The sequence below is a fragment of the Vicia villosa genome, linkage group LG1, assembly GCF_029867415.1.
Source record: "Vicia villosa cultivar HV-30 ecotype Madison, WI linkage group LG1, Vvil1.0, whole genome shotgun sequence".
Lineage (NCBI taxonomy): Eukaryota > Viridiplantae > Streptophyta > Magnoliopsida > Fabales > Fabaceae > Vicia > Vicia villosa.
In genome coordinates this window covers 123088090-123109636 of record NC_081180.1, presented here as the reverse complement: position 1 = coordinate 123109636, position 21547 = coordinate 123088090, and the positions used below count along the sequence as shown (strand labels likewise).

The 21547-nt window shown below is 38.5% G+C and overlaps 1 protein-coding gene across 1 annotated transcript; it reads left to right on the top strand.

Annotated features, from left to right (window-relative positions):
* The first annotated feature begins 19090 nt into the window (after nt 1-19090).
* Nucleotides 19091-21187, top strand: LOC131644065 (pectinesterase-like). The gene is made up of 2 exons (XM_058914459.1): nt 19091-20234; nt 20321-21187. Exons 1-2 carry the CDS (start codon nt 19220-19222, stop codon nt 21055-21057), a joined length of 1752 nt encoding a protein of 583 aa, XP_058770442.1. The 5' UTR covers nt 19091-19219; the 3' UTR covers nt 21058-21187.
* Nucleotides 21188-21547: the final 360 nt, after the last annotated feature.

Genomic DNA, 21547 nt, shown 5'->3' with positions numbered 1-21547 from the left:
ATCTTAAATATAAATACTAAAAAAAATAAATGCGATAAATAAAGTAAACTGAACTTATATATATAAGAAGAAACCACACCAAACCGGTGTTAACTATCCAAAGGCTTAAACCTAGCCTTTCAAAGTACCTTATCCAACAGGATGGAACAAAATTAAAAACAAAGTAAAAATTGTTCTAACATAAAACTAAAAACAATAAAAATAACAATAAAGCAGTAAAGCAAAACTACTCCTCATCAGAAGTATCCTCATCATCATCAGCCATCCCCTCCTCAGGATCTGGCCTGCCCTCAGGCCATGAAGCATAAGCAGATAAATCATCCCTGGAACCAACAGGCTGCTGCAGAGAAAGCTGCCGGATATAATCCTGCAAAAACATAAACGCTCTCTGATGCGCCATATGCATCTGATAGTTCCAATCACTTGCATCACCATACTGAGGACCAGCAGGCGGTGCAGCAGCAACCGGAACAGCTTGAGAAGCATCAGGAAGGTCAGGTGCATTAGCAGCAGCACCAAAAGGACGACCTCCAGGCAAACAGTACCTGTTAGCAAAAATATCATCTATAACACCATCCATGGGAATCATACCACCAGATGGAAACCGGACACCAGCCTTCCTGCATAAACCCATAATTAATCCAGGAAAAATCAACCTACATTTGACCCCATCACCATGAAGAGTCCCATTCAGGGCGACTCTTTTCAGCTCATTCGCCACAATCCTAGACACATCAATGTTATCACCATTCAAAATACCCTGAACCAAACCTGCAGTATCAATGGTGAGGGAGGAAGTGTGACTCCGTGGCCTAATGTTGTAAAGGACCACCGAAGTCACCAACTGAGCCTCCTCCGTCAACTGACTACGAGTAAAAGTCTTTGGCAGCCCAGCTTTAGTCAGAGTATAGGTGAAACCAGCTCTGCAAATCCTCTCCCTAATACTCTCCACGTCCCAGTTTCCTCTATTCAACCTGGGATGGTACTCACACTCTTCTACCAAAGCAAGAGGGTTATCCAGAAAATCAAAAATTGCTTCTTTGCTAAAGTCAATGGTCTTACCTCTCACCCACGTTCTAAACGGGTAAGCTTCAGTACCTAACCAACTGCTCGGAGGCAAGGCATTTGCATAGAATTCTCTGACAATCTCCACCTGATAGAATTTTGGTGGAGTGAACAACTTGTCCCAGCATGTTTCAGACAAAGCAGTCCACGCCCTTTGGAAGTGGCCGTGGTCAATAGGAACCACAGTGCGTTCACTCCACACAACTCGGCTTTCGAGCTCATGGTACCTCGCCTCTTGCTCCGGACCTTGAAACTTCGTCCGATCAAACCTGCCAGATTGTGAGGAAGATCCCTCACCAGAACCAGTCTTCTTTCTCTTTAAAAAGGGTGCCATTCCTGCACAATTTCAAATCAAACAAAACACACACAAATTGAAACAAAGTTAGCATAACCTCTATTTTAATAGCCTACATCAATCCACATTCATCATCAATCACAAAACAGACCCTATACAACTTCACAGAATGCATAAAAAAAATTTAAAGTTTAACCCAGGGCGCGACGCGCGCTGAACAGGGCGCGACGCGCGCTCTGCGAAACCCAGAAAATTTCTTCAGAAATCTGCAAAACAGAAGAGGAGAACAAGTTTCTCCTCCCTTCTAAAGGTTCCAGCACACAATATATACATCAATAACATGTTTTCTACCCTAGTTTTTCAAAATCTATAAAAAAATCCTAAATCTAAAAACCTAAACATCTAAAACTATATTAATGGAAATAGAAGAGAAGAACAAGCATACCTTTGATGATGATGACAATGGAGCAACGAAAACAGTGAGGAAATGCACAAGAAGTTAAGAGCAAGTGTGTGTTTGTTCTTTTTCTTTTCTTGGAACAAAAAGGAGAAAGGGCAAGAATGGAGGCAAAACCTCCAAAAACCCTAAATCTCAATTCTGAAAATGAACCGGGTCGGGCCCAGCATGGGTGGGCCCAAATCAAAATTATTTTTTTTTTCAAAAATATACACAGCGCGCGACGCGCGAAGAATCGGCGCGACGCGCCCTCATCTTTGCCTGGAAGGGGTCCTTGAGTTCACATAGCGCGCGACGTGCGCATATGGGTGCGACACGCGCTACACCAGAAACAGCAGAAAAACTGCATTGTTTCAGCACGCCCAAAAATACCGGTAGATCGTTTCTGGCTCGACGACAACTCAAAAATCCCACCTGCACAAATAACACAAATACAAGTGAATATATACAACTTGGGGTGCCTCCCAAGAGCGCTTTGTTTAACGTCGGTCAGCTCGACGGTCAAAGGCAATCAAGGATCGTCAAACGATAAAACACAAGTTTCACGATTAAAATCGCTTCCTCGATAAACCTTCAACCTCTGACCATTAACTACCCACTCTTGGTTTGATTTTTGGTCCTCTATCACAATAGCCCCTTGGCTTCTCACTTCTTTGACCAAAAACGGTCCGGACCACTTCGACTTCAACTTTCCCGGAAAAAGTCTTAACCGGGAATTGAAGAGTAAAACTAATTGCCCTACCTTAAAGGCCTTCATTCTAACCTTACTATCATGATAGAATTTGGTCTTTTCCTTGTAAATTGAATTAGACTTATAGGCATGCAATCTCATCTCTTCCAACTCATTTAATTGGATTTTTCTTCTCTCTCCACACAACTTGTGGTCAAAATTCAAAAGCTTCAAGGCCCAATATGCCTTATGTTCTATTTCTACGGGAAGGTGGCAACTTTTCCCATACACCATTTGGAATGGTGTAAGACCGATCGGTGCTTTGAAAGCGGTTCGATACGCCCACAAGGTTTCATCTAATTTCATTGACCAATCCTTCCTAGAGCTAGACACAGTTTTCTCAAGAATCCTCTTAATCTCTCTATTGGTCCTCTCAACTTGCCCATTAGTTTGTGGGTGATATGGAGTAGCTACCTTGTGTTTTACTCCATATTGCTCCAACACTTTTTCAAGCGGGGCATTACAGAAATGAGATCCACCATCACTAATTATCACTCTTGGCGAGCCAAACCGCGAAAATATATTTTTCTTCAGAAATTTGATCACGGTCTTACCATCCGCTTTGGGTGAAGCAATCGCTTCCACCCATTTAGACACATAATCCACAGCTACCAAGATGTATTCATTTGACATTGAGGAAGGGAATGGTCCGACAAAGTCAATGCCCCAACAATCAAATACCTCTACTTCTACAATACTTTGGAGGGGCATTTCCTCTCTTTTCCCAATTCCACCAGTTCTTTGACAACTGTCGCATGAGGCAACATGGTGGTAAGCATCTTTGAACAAAGTAGGCCACCAAAATCCCGATTGAAGGACTTTTGTGGCCGTACGCAAACCATTGAAATGACCACCATAAGGCGAATTGTGGCAATGCCACAAAATGCTTTTTGTTTCGTCATCCGCGACACATCTTCTCAAAAGATTGTCACTACTCAACTTAAACAAGTGAGGCTCATCCCAAACATAAAAATTTGCATCGTTCAAAAACTTTTTTCTTTGATTCCAAGTTAGATCCTCTGGTATCCAGCCAGATGCTTTGTGGTTAGCCATATCTGCGAACCAGGGTCTAACTTCTTGTACCATGTACAGTTTTTCATCTGGGAATTCTTCCCTCACCTCTTTTTCATTGTTTGTCACCTCGGTATTCACTAACCGAGACAAATGATCCGCAATCAAATTTTCGGTACCTTTCTTATCTCTCACTTCAAGATCAAATTCTTGAAGCAAAAGAATCCACCGAATAAGCCTCTGTTTTGAATCAGGCTTGGTGAGAAGATATTTGATTGCGGCATGATCTGTATAACACACCACTTTAGAACCAATGAGGTAAGAACGAAACTTTTCCAATGCAAATACAATTGCGAGCAATTCTTTTTCGGTAGTGGCATAGTTAACCTGTGCCTCATTTAAAACTTTGCTCGCATAATGTATAGCATGGAATTGTTTGTTCTTCCTTTGGCCTAAAACCGCACCAACCGCATAGTCACTAGCATCGCACATGAGTTCAAACTCAAGCGACCAATTAGGAGCGACAATTATGGGTGTGGTGGTCAAATTTTCTTTAAGTTCTAGGAAAGCTTTTAGACATGATTCATCAAAATTAAATTCCATACCTTTGTTGAGCAAATTACTCAAAGGCTTTGCGACCTTGGAGAAATCCTTGATGAATCTTCTATAGAACCCAGCATGTCCCAAAAAGCTCCTTATGCCTTTCACATTCACCGGAGGGGGAAGCTTTTCAATAACCTCGATTTTTGCCGGATCGACCTCAAGCCCCTTTGAAGATACCTTGTGGCCAAGAACAATCCCATCCGTTACCATGAAAGTGCATTTCTCCCAGTTGAGAACCAAATTTGTTTCAATACATCTTTCCATCACCACATCAAGGTTTTTCAAGCACAAGTCAAATGACGACCCGTACACAGAAAAATCATCCATGAACACCTCGATGCTTTTCTCGATCAAATATGAGAAGATAGCTTGCATGCACCTTTGAAATGTTGCGGGAGCATTACATAGTCCAAATGGCATTCTTCGGTATGCGAAAACGCCAAAAGGACATGTAAAAGCAGTTTTCTCGTGGTCCGCCGGATTCACTGATATTTGATTGTATCCCGAATAACCATCCAAGAAACAATAGAAATTTCTTCCGGCTAACCTCTCTAACACTTGATCCATAAAAGGTAATGGAAAATGATCTTTTCTTGTTGCTTGGTTCAACCTCCTATAATCAATACACATACGCCACCCGGTCACCGCTCTCGAAGGAATCAACTCGTTCTTCTCATTTCTCACTACCGTCAACCCACCCTTCTTAGGAACAACATGCACCGGGCTCACCCATTCGCTATCGGAGATGGGATAAATCATCCCCGCCTCTAATAACTTCACAACCTCTTTTCTAACAACTTCTTTCATGGTTGGATTCAATCGCCTTTGAGGTAGTGCTATGGGCCGAAAATCATCTTCTAACATAATCTTATGCATACAATAGGCCGGACTAATACCCTTCAAGTCGGATAAAACCCATCCTAATGCTTCTTGATTCTTTATCAATACTTCTTTCAATCGATGCTCTTCCTTGTTAGACAAACCACTATTAATGATAACCGGCTTAGTAGAATTGTCACCGAGAAACACGTATTTCAAGTGAGACGGTAACACATTCAACTCCACCTTTTGCTCTTCAACTTTAGGTTCATCCTTCAACTCTTCAATTTGAGTTTCAAATGGATTCATCTCATCACAAGCCTCTAAATTTCTCAAGCAATCTTCAATTTCCTTCTCTTGATCTTTGGTGAGAACTTCAAGAGCTTCCATTAAAGTCTTCTCAAGAGGATTCGACAAGTGCATTTGATTCTCCACTTTCATAATAGCCCTTTCGGTAGCATCGATTCTAAAACAATCATCCTCATCACTCGGATGCTTGATGGCTTCAAAGAGATCAAGACATAATTCTTCATCTTGGTACCTTAATTTCATTAAGCCATCATCAATATCTATCATCATTCGGGCCGTCTTCATAAAAGGCCTTCCTAAGATCAATGGAATCTCAGGATCTTCTTCCATGTCTATGACAATAAAATCAACAGGATACCAAAATTTGTCAACCTTGACAAGCAAGTCTTCCGCAACTCCATGAGGATGAGCTGTGGATTTATCCGCTAATGATAACGTCATTCTTGTCGGCTTCAAATCGTTGATTCCTAATCTTCTCACCATAGACAATGGGATCAAATTAATGCTAGATCCGGTATCTACCAAACCTTTGCCTATGTGAACATTTCCAATAGACACCGGTAAGGTTACCCGCCCAGGATCATTTGATTTTATCGGAGTAGTGCGTTGAATTAACGCATTACAACAAGAGCTCACCGTTACTACCTCCGGATCCAAGAATCTTCTCTTCTTAGTGATGATGTCTTTGATGAATTTTGCATACATCGGCATTTGCTCTAATGCCTCGGAAAAGGGAACATTGATTTGTAACTTGCTAAAGATGTCCAAGAACCGAGCATAGTGCTTTGCATCTTCTTTCTTTGACGGACCGGGAGGGTAAGGTAATTTCTTCACTTGTATAGAATCATCCACCTTCTTCTTTCCCTTCTCACTCACACTCAATTTTTTCTCTCTTTTTCTACAACTTTCTCAAGAGTTTCTTTTTCCACTAATTCTTTCTCTTTCTCATTTTCAACTAAATCACCCTCAACATTTTTTTCTACTTCAATCACCCTATCTTTTTCACTCTCAACAATTTCCTCCTCAACTATCTCTCCTACACCCATATCAATATTTCTACCGCTACGAGTTAGAATTGACTTACAATGCTCACGAGGATTTTCTTGTGTAGTAGCCGGAAAAGGACCTTTGTTTTGATCGGCAAGTTGCTTTGACAATTGCCCGACTTGAGTTTCAAGATTCTTTATGGCGGCATCCGTACTCTTTTGGCTTGCAATTTGCAATTGCATGAATTGGCTAAGAGTGTCCTCTATTGAAAGCTTTGATTGTTGAGGTTGTTGGTTGTAACCACCTTGATAAGGATTTTGACGATTCGATGGACCCGCTTCCGGCCTCCATCCTTGTTGATAACCTTGATTACCTCTTTGTTGGTAACCTTGGTTATTGTTGTAAGGTTGTTGTTGTTGTTGTCTCCCACCATAAACTTGATTAGGATTAGACACATAATTCACCTCTTCACCCGGTGGAGGACAAAAACCTGTTTGATGGTCACCCCTACACAATTCACAACACATCACATGTTGATTTTTAGAAGGGCTCCCATTTATCTCTTTGATTTGTTGAGGGAGTTTTGACATTTGCTGAGTGAGCAATTCTACTTGTTGTGTCAATAACTTGTTTTGAGCAAGTATTGCATCACTAGTATTCAATTCAAGAACTCCCGGTTTTCTTTGCGATGCACTACGGTTGTGTTGCCCTTGATGATCATTCAAAGCCATCCTATCAATGATAGCAATTGCTTCTGCCGCAGTTTTTGACATCAACGAACCACCCGCGGTAGCATCTAAAAGAGTTTTTGGTTGAGGTTGGAGTCCATTTCTAAAGATATGGATTTGAGACAATTCATCAAACCCATGACCTTTGCATTTTCTAACCATGGACTTGAACCTCTCCCATGCTTCATTGAGAGATTCATTCGAACCTTGAGAGAACACCGCAATAGAAGTTTTCGCTTCCATGAACCTATTGTGAGGAAAAAACCGATCCAATAACTTCTCTTCTAACTCGTTCCAATTTATCATGACATTATTTGGTTGATCAAGGTACCATTCCTTAGCTTTTCCAATTAAGGAATGAGGAAAGAGTCTTCTGAACACCTGTTCTTCTTGGTCTTCCGGAGCACCAATTGTTCCGGCGATCTCGTAGAACTTTGTTAGATGAGTAAATGGATCCTCGTGATCTGCCCCTGTGAACGGATTTTGGTATAATAATTGAAGTAACCCCGTCTTCATTTCGGATTTTCTTCCATTGGCCTGATCACGAGCAAATTGTGCATTGAGACGAGGGCTGTTAACACATGGCCCTTGAGGTGGAGGATCCGCAGCCATTTCTTCCTCAACCAAGTTTTCAACCGGAGTTGAAGAAGAAGATGCTTCTTGTTGTTGTCTTCTTTCCCTAGCTAGTTGTCTCCTCCTACGAGTTATGCTATTCTCTCTACGAGCAGTCCTCTCAATCTCAGGATCAAAAAGGAGTTGATCTGCAGGTATACGTCCTCGCATAAACTGTAATCTGAAAAACTAACCAAGCAAATTAACAAACACAAGGAAAATAAATTTAGAAACAAGATATTAATTATAAGACTCAATACAAAACAAACTATCGCAATGCTTGCAATATCTAAACAACAATCCCCGGCAACGGCGCCATTTTGTTGAAAGAGTATTGTGGTGTACTTTTCGTTTGTATCGTATCCACAGGGATTATTGCGATATCACCGCCGTTCTATAGCCTATTTTGTCGTGAGTTAATGTTACTTTAAGTTTGGGTTTGCAAAAGATCATTCAACACTTTTAGTAGCAAAGAGTAAAGTAATGAAAGTTCTAAGTTAAAGAAAATGTATCAAGATTCGATTTCATCGACCTAAATTTGTATGTCTCCTTATAAATATACGTATATGAACATGGTAACGATCAACATAATTACGTATTGACGCCTATATCATCCGTGTCCGCAATGATATAGTTAGATTTACCGTATTGTTTAACCGACGATTTCTCCATCCTTTAAACAATACAAATAACGTTTTAAAACCGATACTAAGTAAACATCAAACGCTAAATCCATGTCTGCAATTTATAGTTTGATAGATGATAAAGTTAGATCTAGATACAAATATTGATGTCTCAAACACTTATACCAAAGAAAATCTTTACTTAACAAACTAAACCATCTATATTGATCATCACATGTTCATACATAATATATTCACAAGAAAACATACAAAAAGCTAGGAAGATTACATCTTATCTTGATACAAAAGAGATTTAGCTATCCATGAGAATGGTAGCTTGCTCAAGAAGTAAAGGATGAAGATCAACAAGCATCAAAGGTGATTAATCGACGATCAAGGCTTCTAATCTTCAACTCTTAGTTTGCTACAGTGTTTAGGGTTTATGAGCTCTTAAGAATGTCAAGTCCTTCCAAAAATCAGAATTACTCTTTATATAGTAAAACAGTTTTCTGTCCAGGGCGCGTCGCGCCCTCCAGCGCGCTTCGCGCCATTACACTTAAGAAATATAAACCGCCAATGCGCGCGACGCGCGCAACTCTCTGCTTTGAAGCTCCAAAATATCTTGCCCAGGGCGCGACGCGCCCACATCTCCGCGCGACGCGCGCATACTTCTGCCCAGCACTCTCTTATCAAGGTCAAAACAAGCTCCAAACTTCTCAAAAATGGCTAAAACCTACAAAATCACAACTAAAACACATATTATCATTAAAAGAAAGCTTAAAATTATAAACTATAAATAATTATCTAAAACTTCAGGGAATTGTACGAATATACGATAAAAAACGGTCGAAAGGTGCCATTAATTAAACTAAATATTAACACAATTTGGCACCTAACAACGCCTTAGAATTGAATTTGATTATGGAGGTGTTTGAAGTTGTTTTGAAGTTGTTTTGAAATGCGAAGTTCGAAGGTATTTTGAATTACCTTATCGTAGTTGTGAACATCACAGTGTTTGAAAGGATGTAAATCCGTAGTATCGTGGTTTAGTGTTTTAGATGTGGTTTTGGGCGTACAACCCTGCTTTAATATGGCACTGTTAGATGCGGTGATCAATAAATTTGATCAGTATAGCTAACAGATTAATGAGCATTGCTGGTTACTCAGATCGATAGATTGATCGTCACGGGCAGCAAATTGAATGTGTTTTAGATTTATAATTTTTTTTATCTCTCGTCTAATGCGACTAATAGATTTAGTCGGGTTGAGGAGAGAATTGATTAAAGAATTAATTAAATTATTATTAACAAATTAAATTAATCAAAATTATTTCTCGCCTACTGCGACTAATAGGTATAGTCGGTTCGGGGAGAAAATTAATATTAAGATTAATGTTTTGCCAAACGGTAATGGGATCGGGCAAACCCTAATATTGTAACTTTAATAGGGTTTTTATTGTGATTTTTTTATGGTTAAAACCAATTAAATAAATTAATCGAGATACTCGAATAATCGGGGAAAATATTATAAACCTAACCCTAATCCTAATTTATTCTAATCCTAATCAAAATAAACTAATAGAAGCAAATATATTAATCTAAATAAATCTAAATAAATAGATATTAAATAAATAAATATATTACAAAAGAACCTGGAAATTATCCTGTGTGGCTGCCCCTTGAAGGTCTATGGTGTGCTGCAGATGGCGTGGGCGTTAGATCTGACTTGAAGGAGATCCAATGGTGTTGAGCGAGAGTGCATCATAAGCCAACAAAGATGCGTGGCACTGGATCCATGAATTTTTATTTCATACAAAAATAAGGTCGGGAGTGGGGATCGAACCCCTCCCCTTATCATTGAAAGCCTTAGGACGCGTTGCTCTTCCACTAGAGCACTTTGATTCGCTGTTTGAACTCTACAACATAAACAACATATACACACGCATGATTGTAATTAAAAAAAACACAAAAACGCGCCAGCTGAGCAAGATGGTTCTTCTTCCTCGTGGAATAAAACGCAGACTGTGGCAAAGTCTTCTTTGCGTGACCGTAGACCCTGCCAGCCGAAGCTCATGCAACACACAAGATGCATTCATAAAAATCACCATGGATCGACTGAAAAATGTCCTACGAATGCGAATACGCCCTTGGTTTTATCCAATTTCACCTGCAACTCTAGATCCTAAAACACAGCTTTGAAAACCTATTAATGGTGAATTGCAATTTCTGTACCGAAACTCAAAGTAAATGTATCAGACACACTCCATACATCACCATGAATTAGAATATGCAACCAAAATCTATTAATCACGCGTGAATGAACAAGAACGAAATCAAAGAAAAAATAGGTGGAACCGTGGCTATGGTGGACTCGACTCAGGATGCTCTGGGCCTTGGTGATGACTCCAGTAGTTTCAGAAAACGTCCAGGAACATAAATTGATCTTCAAGTCTTCTTGAATGTGGCTGCAAATAGGAATTCACATTTGGTTGTTTTCTCCCAATTTTGAGTTTGGTATGCATTTTTTAAGGCTGCCATCTTCTTTTTGCAGATTTTCGGCCCAGCCCCCTCTGCCTTGTACATGTTATAGTTATATATTATTAACAATTAGGTCAAACAAATTAGATACAATCTCATTGATTTCGGATATCATCACTTGATTGCAAATCAAATATAAACTTTCCAACCTTAGTTTCTTATTTTAATCAAGCGAATCCTTTCCTTCCAATTTCTCACGCCTCCTTGATATTCCAAAATTGAGTCTTTTGGGTTTCTTTTTTTTTAGAAAATGCTTTGTTTAATTTAATCCATTTATTATATTTAAACGATTTATTTAATATTTAGGTGAATATAATTCAAATAAATATAAATAAAGCCCTAAAATAAATTGGTGGATTAAAGGTTGCTCTTGGTGTCATGGGCTTGTTTTATGTCCAAATGATAGGCTCATTTAGTCACAAAACCTCCAAATTACTCAAATTAACCCTTGTATTTTCTCACAAATTTTGCTAACTTCAATAAGTCTTAACTTTCCCAATATTCGTCCAATGGAGACGTTCCAGGACTTTTTGGAAAGCTTAAAGAGTCCTCTAAACACTCTTTTTGGTTTCATCTCCATTGAAGCTTACGGGCTTTTGAGAAGGATGACCTCTTAATGATCCTTTTGAAGAACTTGTAATACATTGGATCATATCTTTTTAATGAAGCATTTGTGGCTTTGGCATGTGAGAGACATTGGGATTCATTTGAGGCCCCAGAGATTCGAAATCCTTCGATAAAATGCAAACCCTATTTCTGAGCAGGAGAGAATGATTTGCAAGAACCCTTGGACCTCGAGTCATTGAAGATGCAAAGAGGAGGGCAAATTTTGGGGTATGACACCACCACGATCTGAGTCATATCTTAGGGGTATGAACGTGGATCCTCTCTCCTTGACCGAGGAATGATCATCTGTAATGCGGAGCACCGTACAAATACGAAGGCATGGCTACATCTCACTAGATAAGGGCAAAATGCAAGCAATCAAAACGATAAAGGAAACAAGGTATCTAAAAATACAAAAAAAAACCAAATGTAACATTGTGTATGCAGGTACTTGATAGATACATCAGAAAATAGTTATAGGATTCGGAAAGAAGCACGAAAATTAAGAAGCTCTGTAGTAAGAGACTCCAATTGATACAAGACACTTTGGAAAACATGCTTTTTCAAGAGGCCATTATTAGGGAATTCTTGGAACTGAACATCTACCGTATCCCGTTGAACCCTAAGAATTTATTCTCCTTTTTCCAAGATTTCCTCCCATACGATCATGTCTTTTACAGTACCCCAGACCACAAGAGATGTAATCTCCACTTTGAGCTCACTCTGGTAGATAACATCCTCTATCTTCTTAAGCTGGTCCTCGAGATCCTCTACCTGCTCAACTAATTCACCCAGGGACCCATAGAGACGTCTTTATTTAGAGATAATGGAAACTCGCTCCATGCGACCCCACATCTCCAAAGAATCCTTTTCAAGACCCCCTTCTTTGCCCCAACAAAGTCATAATGGGTCCTTAACGATTTCACCTCTTACGACAAAACCAAATGCGCTAGAAACTCTTCAAGATCAACAACTAACTGGCTAAGGAGTGGAACTACTCTCATCACATATGCGAATATCTCCTTTACCAAATCACGCCGGCCAGAAGGAAAGGCAAGCAAAAAGAAGCACCTTCCACCCCTCTAGCATCATTAACCACATAGTCAACTTTCACTTGTTTCAGCTTCTTTACCCAATCTTTACTGGGAGCAGCAACATCGATCCTGGCATGTTTCTTCTTGTACCGACATTTTGAAGGAGTTAGAATATGCGGAGGAACCATGGGCTCTAATGTAATGCTATTCGTAGAGATGAGAATTTTCTTTTACTTATATGGAAAAGAAAAGAAACTAAAAGGGTGAAGACTAAACTAATCCATATACCTTCGGAAAAAAGAAATAAAACAACTTACCAAGTACCTATTTTCGTCCCTCTGTAGAATTAGCTTTCGCCACTTCTTTACCGGGTATCAAATCCTCAAAGAACGAGAGCAGAATCACTTTCATGTCCTTATCAACATCATTAAGAGCTTCAGAAGGGACCCAATAGTTTTTGGCGCCTTAAGAGAAATGATCTGAAGACCAAAATATCTGCCGCCGGTCCGTGCACTCAGTTTGTCCAGCAAGAGTAAAAGAAACACCACAAAATTCCTCACGGGAAAGATAAGAAAGAAACTTATCTAGAAATTAATTGGGTTTAAATTACTTTAAGATGTAAATGTAAACCTTGAAGATCGGGTTTTTTCGCACGACAAAGAGAAACAAGCGCGTAACAACATCACATTCGAAACGGGACATACTTCAAAAAGGTTAAAAAAGAGATCTCGAGAAGTTGAACCTGCATTTCCATGGTATTCATACCAGCACTGGAATACTCAAACGAAACCCCAGACACAAGGGTGGAGTTGCAAAGGGGGAATGCAAAGATGTTCCAAAACCTTCTTCTTGAAAGCGGTTAGTGGATGACGAACACCCAATTATCAAAAAATTCAGGAGTAAAAAGGGATAAATGAACCTTTAAACTTGTAAAATATCCTTTTCTCAGTCGGAATCCATTCAATGCCCCAATCAGAGGGAACCCCTATTTCTAAAGGGTCAGACGATATTTCTCCCCCTTTTACAATTGGAGGTTTATGGACTAAATACTCTAGTTCGACCCAAGAGTAATCTTCCATTATGATCACCGCCATCAAACCAAGAGATAAAATGAAGGCATATGTTCACAAAACAGAGCAAAGTGATATGATGAAAATAGACGAGTATGTGATAACAGCGAGAAAAAAGAAATTGAAGAACATCGCCTAAACTCTTGTAGGAGAGGGCAAAACAAAGATCAATGGTTCCGATCTGTAATACGGTGAACTGACTTTATTTGAAATGTGCGGATAGCAAGAGTCGCCACCGACTTTTATTTTATCCAATAAGAAAGGCTAAAAGAACAGGAAAAGACCTTTAAAAAAGATTTTGAGTTCGGGGGGTAGGTTATACAAAGGGAAGGTGTAAGGCACCCTTTACATCCATGGTTATCCATGGGCTCTTAATTGCTTAGCTCACTTATTTGTTTTGAAAAGTTTGAAGTGTCGTGTGTGAATAGTAAAAGGATTTGAATAAGGACTTTAGCTTGTAAATAAGCGTAGCCTTTTGGAAATCGTTTTGAAAAGGAGGTGTGAAAAGAATTTGATTTTGATTCGAATGGAGCAAGCAATTAAGAACTACCTACCCTAAGATCGTCTTTTTTGTTCTTTAAGTCTTTCGGGCGAAAGGATCTATCCATACCATGAGAGGGCAGAAAGTCTTTCAATTGGATGTTGAAGGGTCATCGAGTTATCGTTCGCCATAAGACTGTCCCTTGCCATAAAGAGGGCAGGTAGTCTAAGGGAAGGATATAATAGTCATTAATCTTTTTAGACATCATGCAAGGATACCTTAGCAATTGGGACAATTATTCTTTATAAGGCAACCTCGAGGGAGTTTCGATAACTTTGAAGGCGACAGGCGACATTGCTTTAGGTATCCTCGGAATCGAGGGACTTGACTATTTAGTATACTTAGAGGCAACAAGGCAACAATATAAGGCAACAGGCAACAAGAAGGGTTACCCTAAAGGTGTGTGGGTACACAATCATGTGGTTAACTTTGATGACATTTATCTTGTAATTAGTTATCCTAATTCCGTTCAAGGCTTGCACTCCCTAAGATTACTAACCACGCAGTTTAAAATTGCAGAAATTAAAGGGAAGAAAAATAAAAGTCCTACGCTATTACAATAAACACCTGCGGGGAAGGGGAAATAAAGCAGAAAATAAGAGAGAACAATAATTAGTTTTAAAATCTTTATCTTGAGCCTTGATCTCCCTCGAACCTTCGATTGAATCTGAACATCTGAGAATCAAACAGAAAATAATAGAGATGAGTGTATGTGGAATTCCTTGACATCGAAAATAAATCTTAATTTCACCTATAAGGCAAAAATGAAAATAAAATTAAAATAAGAAAAGGATTAGAACTTAGCTTTTCGATTTGACGGCGCGTAACCGGAGGATACTGGGGTAACCCTGAAAATTTGCACAAAAGAAAAGAATTCTTAGTGTATGAGTGATCTACAAACCTTAATTGATCAAAGATCTATAAACCCTAAAAAGAAAACTTATTGTGACCTAAAGGATTTATAAGGCTTAAAAGCGTTAGTGGATAACACCTACCAACAGCCGTGATTAGCGATCATGATAAAATCAAGGTCTTAAGGCATAAAAACATTTAATTAGCCCAAAAATAATTATTAACTAAAAACCTTAACTAAATTATTATTGTAAGAAATTTTGATATTACGAGGAAAAATCGAGTTTTCGATTAAAATATAAATAATTATAAAAAAAAAACCTTATTAAAAAAACGTTTAGAAAAGATAATAATAATAAATAATAAAAAAGGAATAAAATAAAAGAAAGAAAATAACAATAAAATAAAAAAGAAGAAAAGAATTAAAAAAAAAGAAGTAAAAGTATCTTAGCTCTGATTTGGTGTGATTGATCATTGAGGGAGTATGATGGACCTTGCCGCCTGGTTCCTTAGATCTGGATCGCTGGGGCTTTGACGACGATGGACGGAGGGTGTATCATGGTCATGCATATGAGGAGTGCACTGAATCTACAAACAGCTCAAGACATTTAGGTGATAAAATTAAATTTGTGTTCCCAGGGATCGAACCCTGGACCTTTTACTCACTTAAACTCCCCTGTCACCAACTTGGCTGCACACTGAATTCGTTACGAAAATAGAAAACAATTAACAAATACTCCCTCTGGTCCCATTTATAAGAAAAGATTCTTTTTTTAGATACATTGAATAAATAATGTATCTAGACAACATATTGTCCAGATACATTATTTATTCAATGTATCTAAAAATGAAATCTTTTCTTATAAATGGGACCGAAGGTAGTATTTAGAACAGTAGTAAATTGAAATTCAAAATGCATAGTCAAAGTGGTGGACCCCAATACGCGAGCGGACCAATAGCACGCAGAGAGAGGGTTTTTAACTCGTTTGACTGGCCAATGAGAGTAGAGAGGACTTTTTGACTTTTGACCATACACTGGGGCTACGACACGCGCGTTCCACCCTTGCCTCCAAGTCAACGACGCCTATCTGCGACGGCGCCGATCACCATCTCCGGTGACTTCAAACTGCAAACCTGCGAAACCACAAGAATAAAGGCCAAAAGGATACCTTACCCCCCTTAAACCGGTGGCTGCGAATCCAATGGTGGATTCCGTTTAACCTGATTCGACCTGCATAGTGAGATATGAATGAAACAATACAATACGGCATAGCAATGGTGGAACACGATTTCCACGTGAAACCTATGAGTCAACCGCCCATATACGGTTATGAAGGTCCCATGATTCCATTGAGTCCAACGTTTTGGATTTTTATGCGTTGCATCATTGAAAACGAACAAGCACCCGGATTATGCCCTAACAATGGTGTTTCATGATTCATGCGCTAAAGCTTTGAACTAACTGTCCAGATACCTTCTAAAACATGCCAGGAACTCAAGCAAACCATTAGATTCAATTAAAACACATGAAATTGTAAAAAACGAAAATCAAGTATGCATGATATTGTATGAATATAATGGAATCGTTTTACACGTCATGGGACCTCACCAATGATCCATTCTTGCCCTAAAATACCTGGAGAGGAGATTAGAATGCTTGTTTGGTCTTGAATAGAGCTGGAAATAGGAAGTCGATGGTGCCACCTTAGTGTGAAAATTTTGGAATGTAAACCCAAGCTTTGTGACTGCCAAAACGTTCCCCAATGCTTTGTGAATTCTGTGCTTATATAGATGAAGAGAATTAGGGCAATAAAATTGGAGAGAATCCAAGATATTCAATCAAGAATATTTGATTGAAAATCTTATGTAAAAGCTTATATTTTAGGCTCAATCTCACCCAATTAACCCTAGCACTAAATTTGCATGATATATTTGACATTTGGATCACTTGATATGGCCATAAAATAAATCTCATGATTAAATTTAATTATTTCATATTTTATTTGATTTGTTAATATTTAAAATGAATCAAATTCACATAAATAAAAATAAATGTCATAAAAATGAAATAATTGTCTTAAGTATGTTTATTTAGCCCATGGGTATGTTTGGAGTCCATATCTTAGGCCCACTGATTTAAAAACTCAAAATTCTTCATTTTGCTCCATGTGCATTTCTCAAAAATCGCCCAACTTGCGCAAGCCATAACTCGTTCAATACTTGTCGTATGAAGATGTTCTAGCACTTTTTGGAAAGCCCAGGATGTCCTCTACAATCCACTTCGGAACATATTTTGCTTTTGGAGATTTTCTCTTGATGATATTGCTCCTGACAAAAACAGCTTTTTGCGATCTTCTAGAAGGACCTGTAATGTTTTGGCCTATATCTCTCAAATGAAGCATTTTTAGACTTGTCATGTGAGAGACAAAGTTGTAGAGAATTAAATTTCCTTCAAACTGAGCTTTGGATGGAAAATTTATGATGTTCCATGTGGAAGTTATGGCTGGTCAAAGTTGGGTTGACTTTCTCCTTAAAAACCCTAATTTAGAAACTCAGGTTCTTGATGATTTTGGAGCCTTTCCTTGATGAATCATGATCAATCCTTGATCAAATGATGAATGATACTTCAAAATAAGGATGTTGACCAAAAATCAGGAATTTTGACTGTACTTTGACCACAGTTGACTTTTAGGTCAAACTAGTCGACTGTTGACTATTTGAGCTTTTGTCTAGGCAATCTTGTGAATCAGAGTTTGAATCTTGGCATGAGGACCCTTTTGAGCATATGAGAGATCATGGAGTCCACTTGAGGTATCAGAAGTTGATTTCTCTTTGAGAAGATCAAAACCCTAGTTCAAAGGCATTCGTTTAGGAGGTAGGTAGCTTTGAGCAATTGGAGATCTTTGAGCATTTGAAAGTCAGATGGACTGAAATATGATTAAATATAATGGGCAAATTTTGGGGTATGACACGATCAAATAACAAAGGGAAAATCTGAGGATAACTAGCGTCTTGTCCCATCATTCCGCACGGGGGAAGAAAATACTTGAGTACCTTAGATAGGATAATCAATTCCTAATATGCATACCTAGGGTGAGTTGTTAGAAATTAAAGGTGACAATGAACTGGTGACAAGAAAACGTTAAATGCGCTTATCCTTAATCGTTTCTACAACGCACTCCAAGCATTTCAATTTTAAAAGAAACTGAGATAAGTCTTCAATATAGCCGACCGCAACTACTAATGTTTTCCCGGTATCTAGGGTTCCTAGAAAGTCTTGGGGGAAACAGTTCTTGACTGACCATATTTTCCTCGGCCGACCACCTCAAAATGGACCGCTGACGGGACACAGTCCGTCAACCGACTTCCCGATCGCACTTTTAGAATCTTCTTCGAACCACTAGGCTATCACTCTATCTCTGGTTCCAAAACAAAACAAAAATCCTGCACTTTTAATATTTTTTATAAATTTTATAAAAAAAACACTAAGGTTAATTTATTTAATATAATAAGTTATATTTTAGCGTCTTTCCCCATCTCTCTCCTCCACTCCAAAAAAATTATAATTAAGAGAGAACGGAAAATCACTCTATGAGGGTTTTTTATTCCCTCCCCTTTTTCTCTTTCCCTCTTAAAATATTAAACCAAACCCATTTTATTTAAGATATCCCCTCATTTCCGCCTCCACTCCCATCCAAAAACCATCACCTAAACAACTCTTTACTAAAAATTCAACATAAAACCAAGCGGTATGACTAATTTTATTTTGTACCTAATAAAACATTAAGACAACAAAAAAAAAAAATTATAATCCTTATTATTTAAAAATAATATTTTAGAAATTTAAACATAAGTAGAAAGAAAAGTTATACTTAGAAAAGATATATTCATAAACAATAATCAAAATTTGCATTATTTATGCAAATTTTCATAAACACTCCATTATGAAACTTTATCAAGAATAGACAATTATGAAAGAATATATGAGATGTAATGTTTCCCGAGTTCAACTCCTATAAATCACATTAATCATGGACCATAAACCATTAAACGAGTTTGAATTAGAATTAACTAAAAACAAGCTTAAGCTTAATTAGTCAAGTAATCATTTCAGCCATAAAAATTGTGTGGCTTCCGTGTTTTACTATTGATAGAAACAAATAGCCACACACCACAAATGAATCCATTTCCTTCGGTATAAATAACTTTCAACATTGCATGTTATTCCTCAGGGTCGCATTCTCCTGAGTTCTTTGGCTGAGGATAACTGTGTCCTCACAAGCCAACTATCTCTCCTTCCTTTCATTCTTTGTTTGTGTGTTAAGCTTAATCCTCAAAAAATGTCAGAGGGTGGTGATGCACAGAAAGGAAGGAGAATCGCCATAATTGGTGTGTCTACCTTGTTGTTGGTTGCTATGGTTGTTGCTGTCACTGTTGGCGCCAGTCGTAACCAAGGTTACGACGACGATATCGAAAGCAATAGAAGAAATCATGTTTCTTCTACAATGAGAGCTGTGCAGTCCATCTGTAAACCAACAGAATACAAGAAGGAATGTGTGGAAACCCTCACAGCCGAAGCTGCTGCAGGGAATGTGACCGACCCGAAAGAACTCATTAAAATAGCATTCAATGTTACCATGAAGAGAATTGGTGAAAAAATTAAGGAAACTGATCTCATGCATGAGGTTGAGAAGGATCCTAGATCAAAGGATGCTCTTGAAACTTGCAAGCAACTTATGGATCTCTCCATTGGTGAATTCACAAGAGCTATTGATGGAATTGAGCACTTTGATCTTAAGGATATCGACAGAATCCTCATGAATCTGAAGGTTTGGCTCAATGGTGCTGTCACTTACATGGATACATGTGTTGATGGATTTGAGAACACTACAACTGAGGCTGGTAAAAAGATGAAAGACATATTGACATCAAGCATGCACATGAGCAGCAATGCTCTTGCCATCATTTCGGATTTTGCTGACACTGTTTCTAGCTGGAACGTCTCTAAGATTTTCGGACGCCGTCTTCTTGATTCCGATACACCTTCATGGGTTTCTGAACATCGCATGCTCCTTGATGCTAACACAAGTGCCTTCAAACATAAGCCTAATGTTACCGTCGCTTTGGATGGTACCGGTGATGTTAAGACCATCAACGAGGCTTTGTTGAAGGTTCCTGAGAAGAGCGAAAAGCCGTTTATCATCTACATTAAGAAGGGTGTTTACAACGAGTATGTTGAAATTACCAAGCAAATGACCTATGTTGTGTTTATCGGTGAAGGTGGCCAGAAGTCTAGAATCACTGGCAACAAAAACTTTATCGATGGTGTTAATACTTATAGAACCGCCACAGTTGGTATGTCTCTTTCAATTCTTTCCATTCGTGTGTCTGTTTGTCTGCTTTTTCTGTATAATCTTTAATATATTTATATATGTTTGCAGCTATTCAAGGAGATCATTTTACCGCTATTAACATGGGTTTCGAGAACTCGGCTGGTGCACACAAACATCAAGCAGTTGCACTAAGAGTTCAAGGAGATAAGTCCATCTTCTTCAATTGCTCAATGGATGGATATCAAGATACACTTTACGTACACACTATGCGTCAATTTTACCGTGATTGCACCATTTCCGGTACCATTGATTTCATCTTTGGCAATGCCTTATCAGTATTCCAAAACTGCAAATTCGTGGTGAGGAAGCCTTTGGAAAACCAACAATGCATTGTGACCGCACAAGGAAGGAAAGAAAGATTCCAGCCATCAGCCATAGTCATTCAAGGAGGTTCCATTGTGTCTGACCCCGCGTTCTACCCGGTCAGATTCGACCACAAGGCCTACCTTGCTCGTCCATGGAAGAATTTCTCTAGAACCATCTTCATGGATACTTTCATCGACGATTTGATTCACCCCGACGGTTACATGCCATGGCAAACACCCGAAGGGTTTACCGGCATGGACACTTGCTTCTACGCCGAATACCATAACTATGGACCTGGTTCAAACAAATCAAAGCGTGTGCATTGGGCCGGAATATGGAACCTTAACTCAGATGCTGCACATTGGTTTGCACCATCCAAATTCTTCCATGGAGGTGACTGGATTGAAGAAACTGGAGTGCCTTTCTACTCAAGTATTCCTGACCACCATAGGCACAAAAAGACATCGCTTAAATGGTGATTTTGATAGTGTGTGTGAGATTTACAAAAGAGTATCTATAACTATTATTTCTTTTGTTGATCCATTAATTGTGTCATTTTGATACCATTCAATAATTCTAAAGAGGATGTTCTTATTTTTTTTTTCCCAAGAGATTCATAGCTTTGCATTTGATGTAAGTTAATGCATCTTTTTTGTGGTTTTTCAACCGAGTCTGTTTTGGTGATTCTTTATTTATTCCATAAGCTATTTTGCATTGGAATCAGAAATGAGTGTTAGAATTATATATAATAGCACATTTCAATTTCAATCATATCATTTGGGTTGTAACACAAAATTGAAACTTTGATTTTGAATTTAACAAAATTATATTGGTCCAATATACTGCAATTAGAGCACTTCTGCTTATAAAAAATATATATTGCAAGCACTTCTAATTAAATAAATAAAATTGCAAGATAAGGGTTTATAAAATCCACGGAGTAGCTTTCTTCATCTTCCACAAGCCTAC

What these genes read in the sequence shown, in the direction of transcription:
- LOC131644065 (XM_058914459.1), top strand. Translation starts at nt 19,220, where the DNA reads ATGTCAGAGGGTGGTGATGCACAGAAAGGAAGGAGAATCGCCATAATT. An exon ending in TTATAGAACCGCCACAGTTG is followed by an intron (nt 20,235 to 20,320) that starts GTATGTCTCTTT and finishes ATATGTTTGCAG; the next exon opens with CTATTCAAGGAGATCATTTT.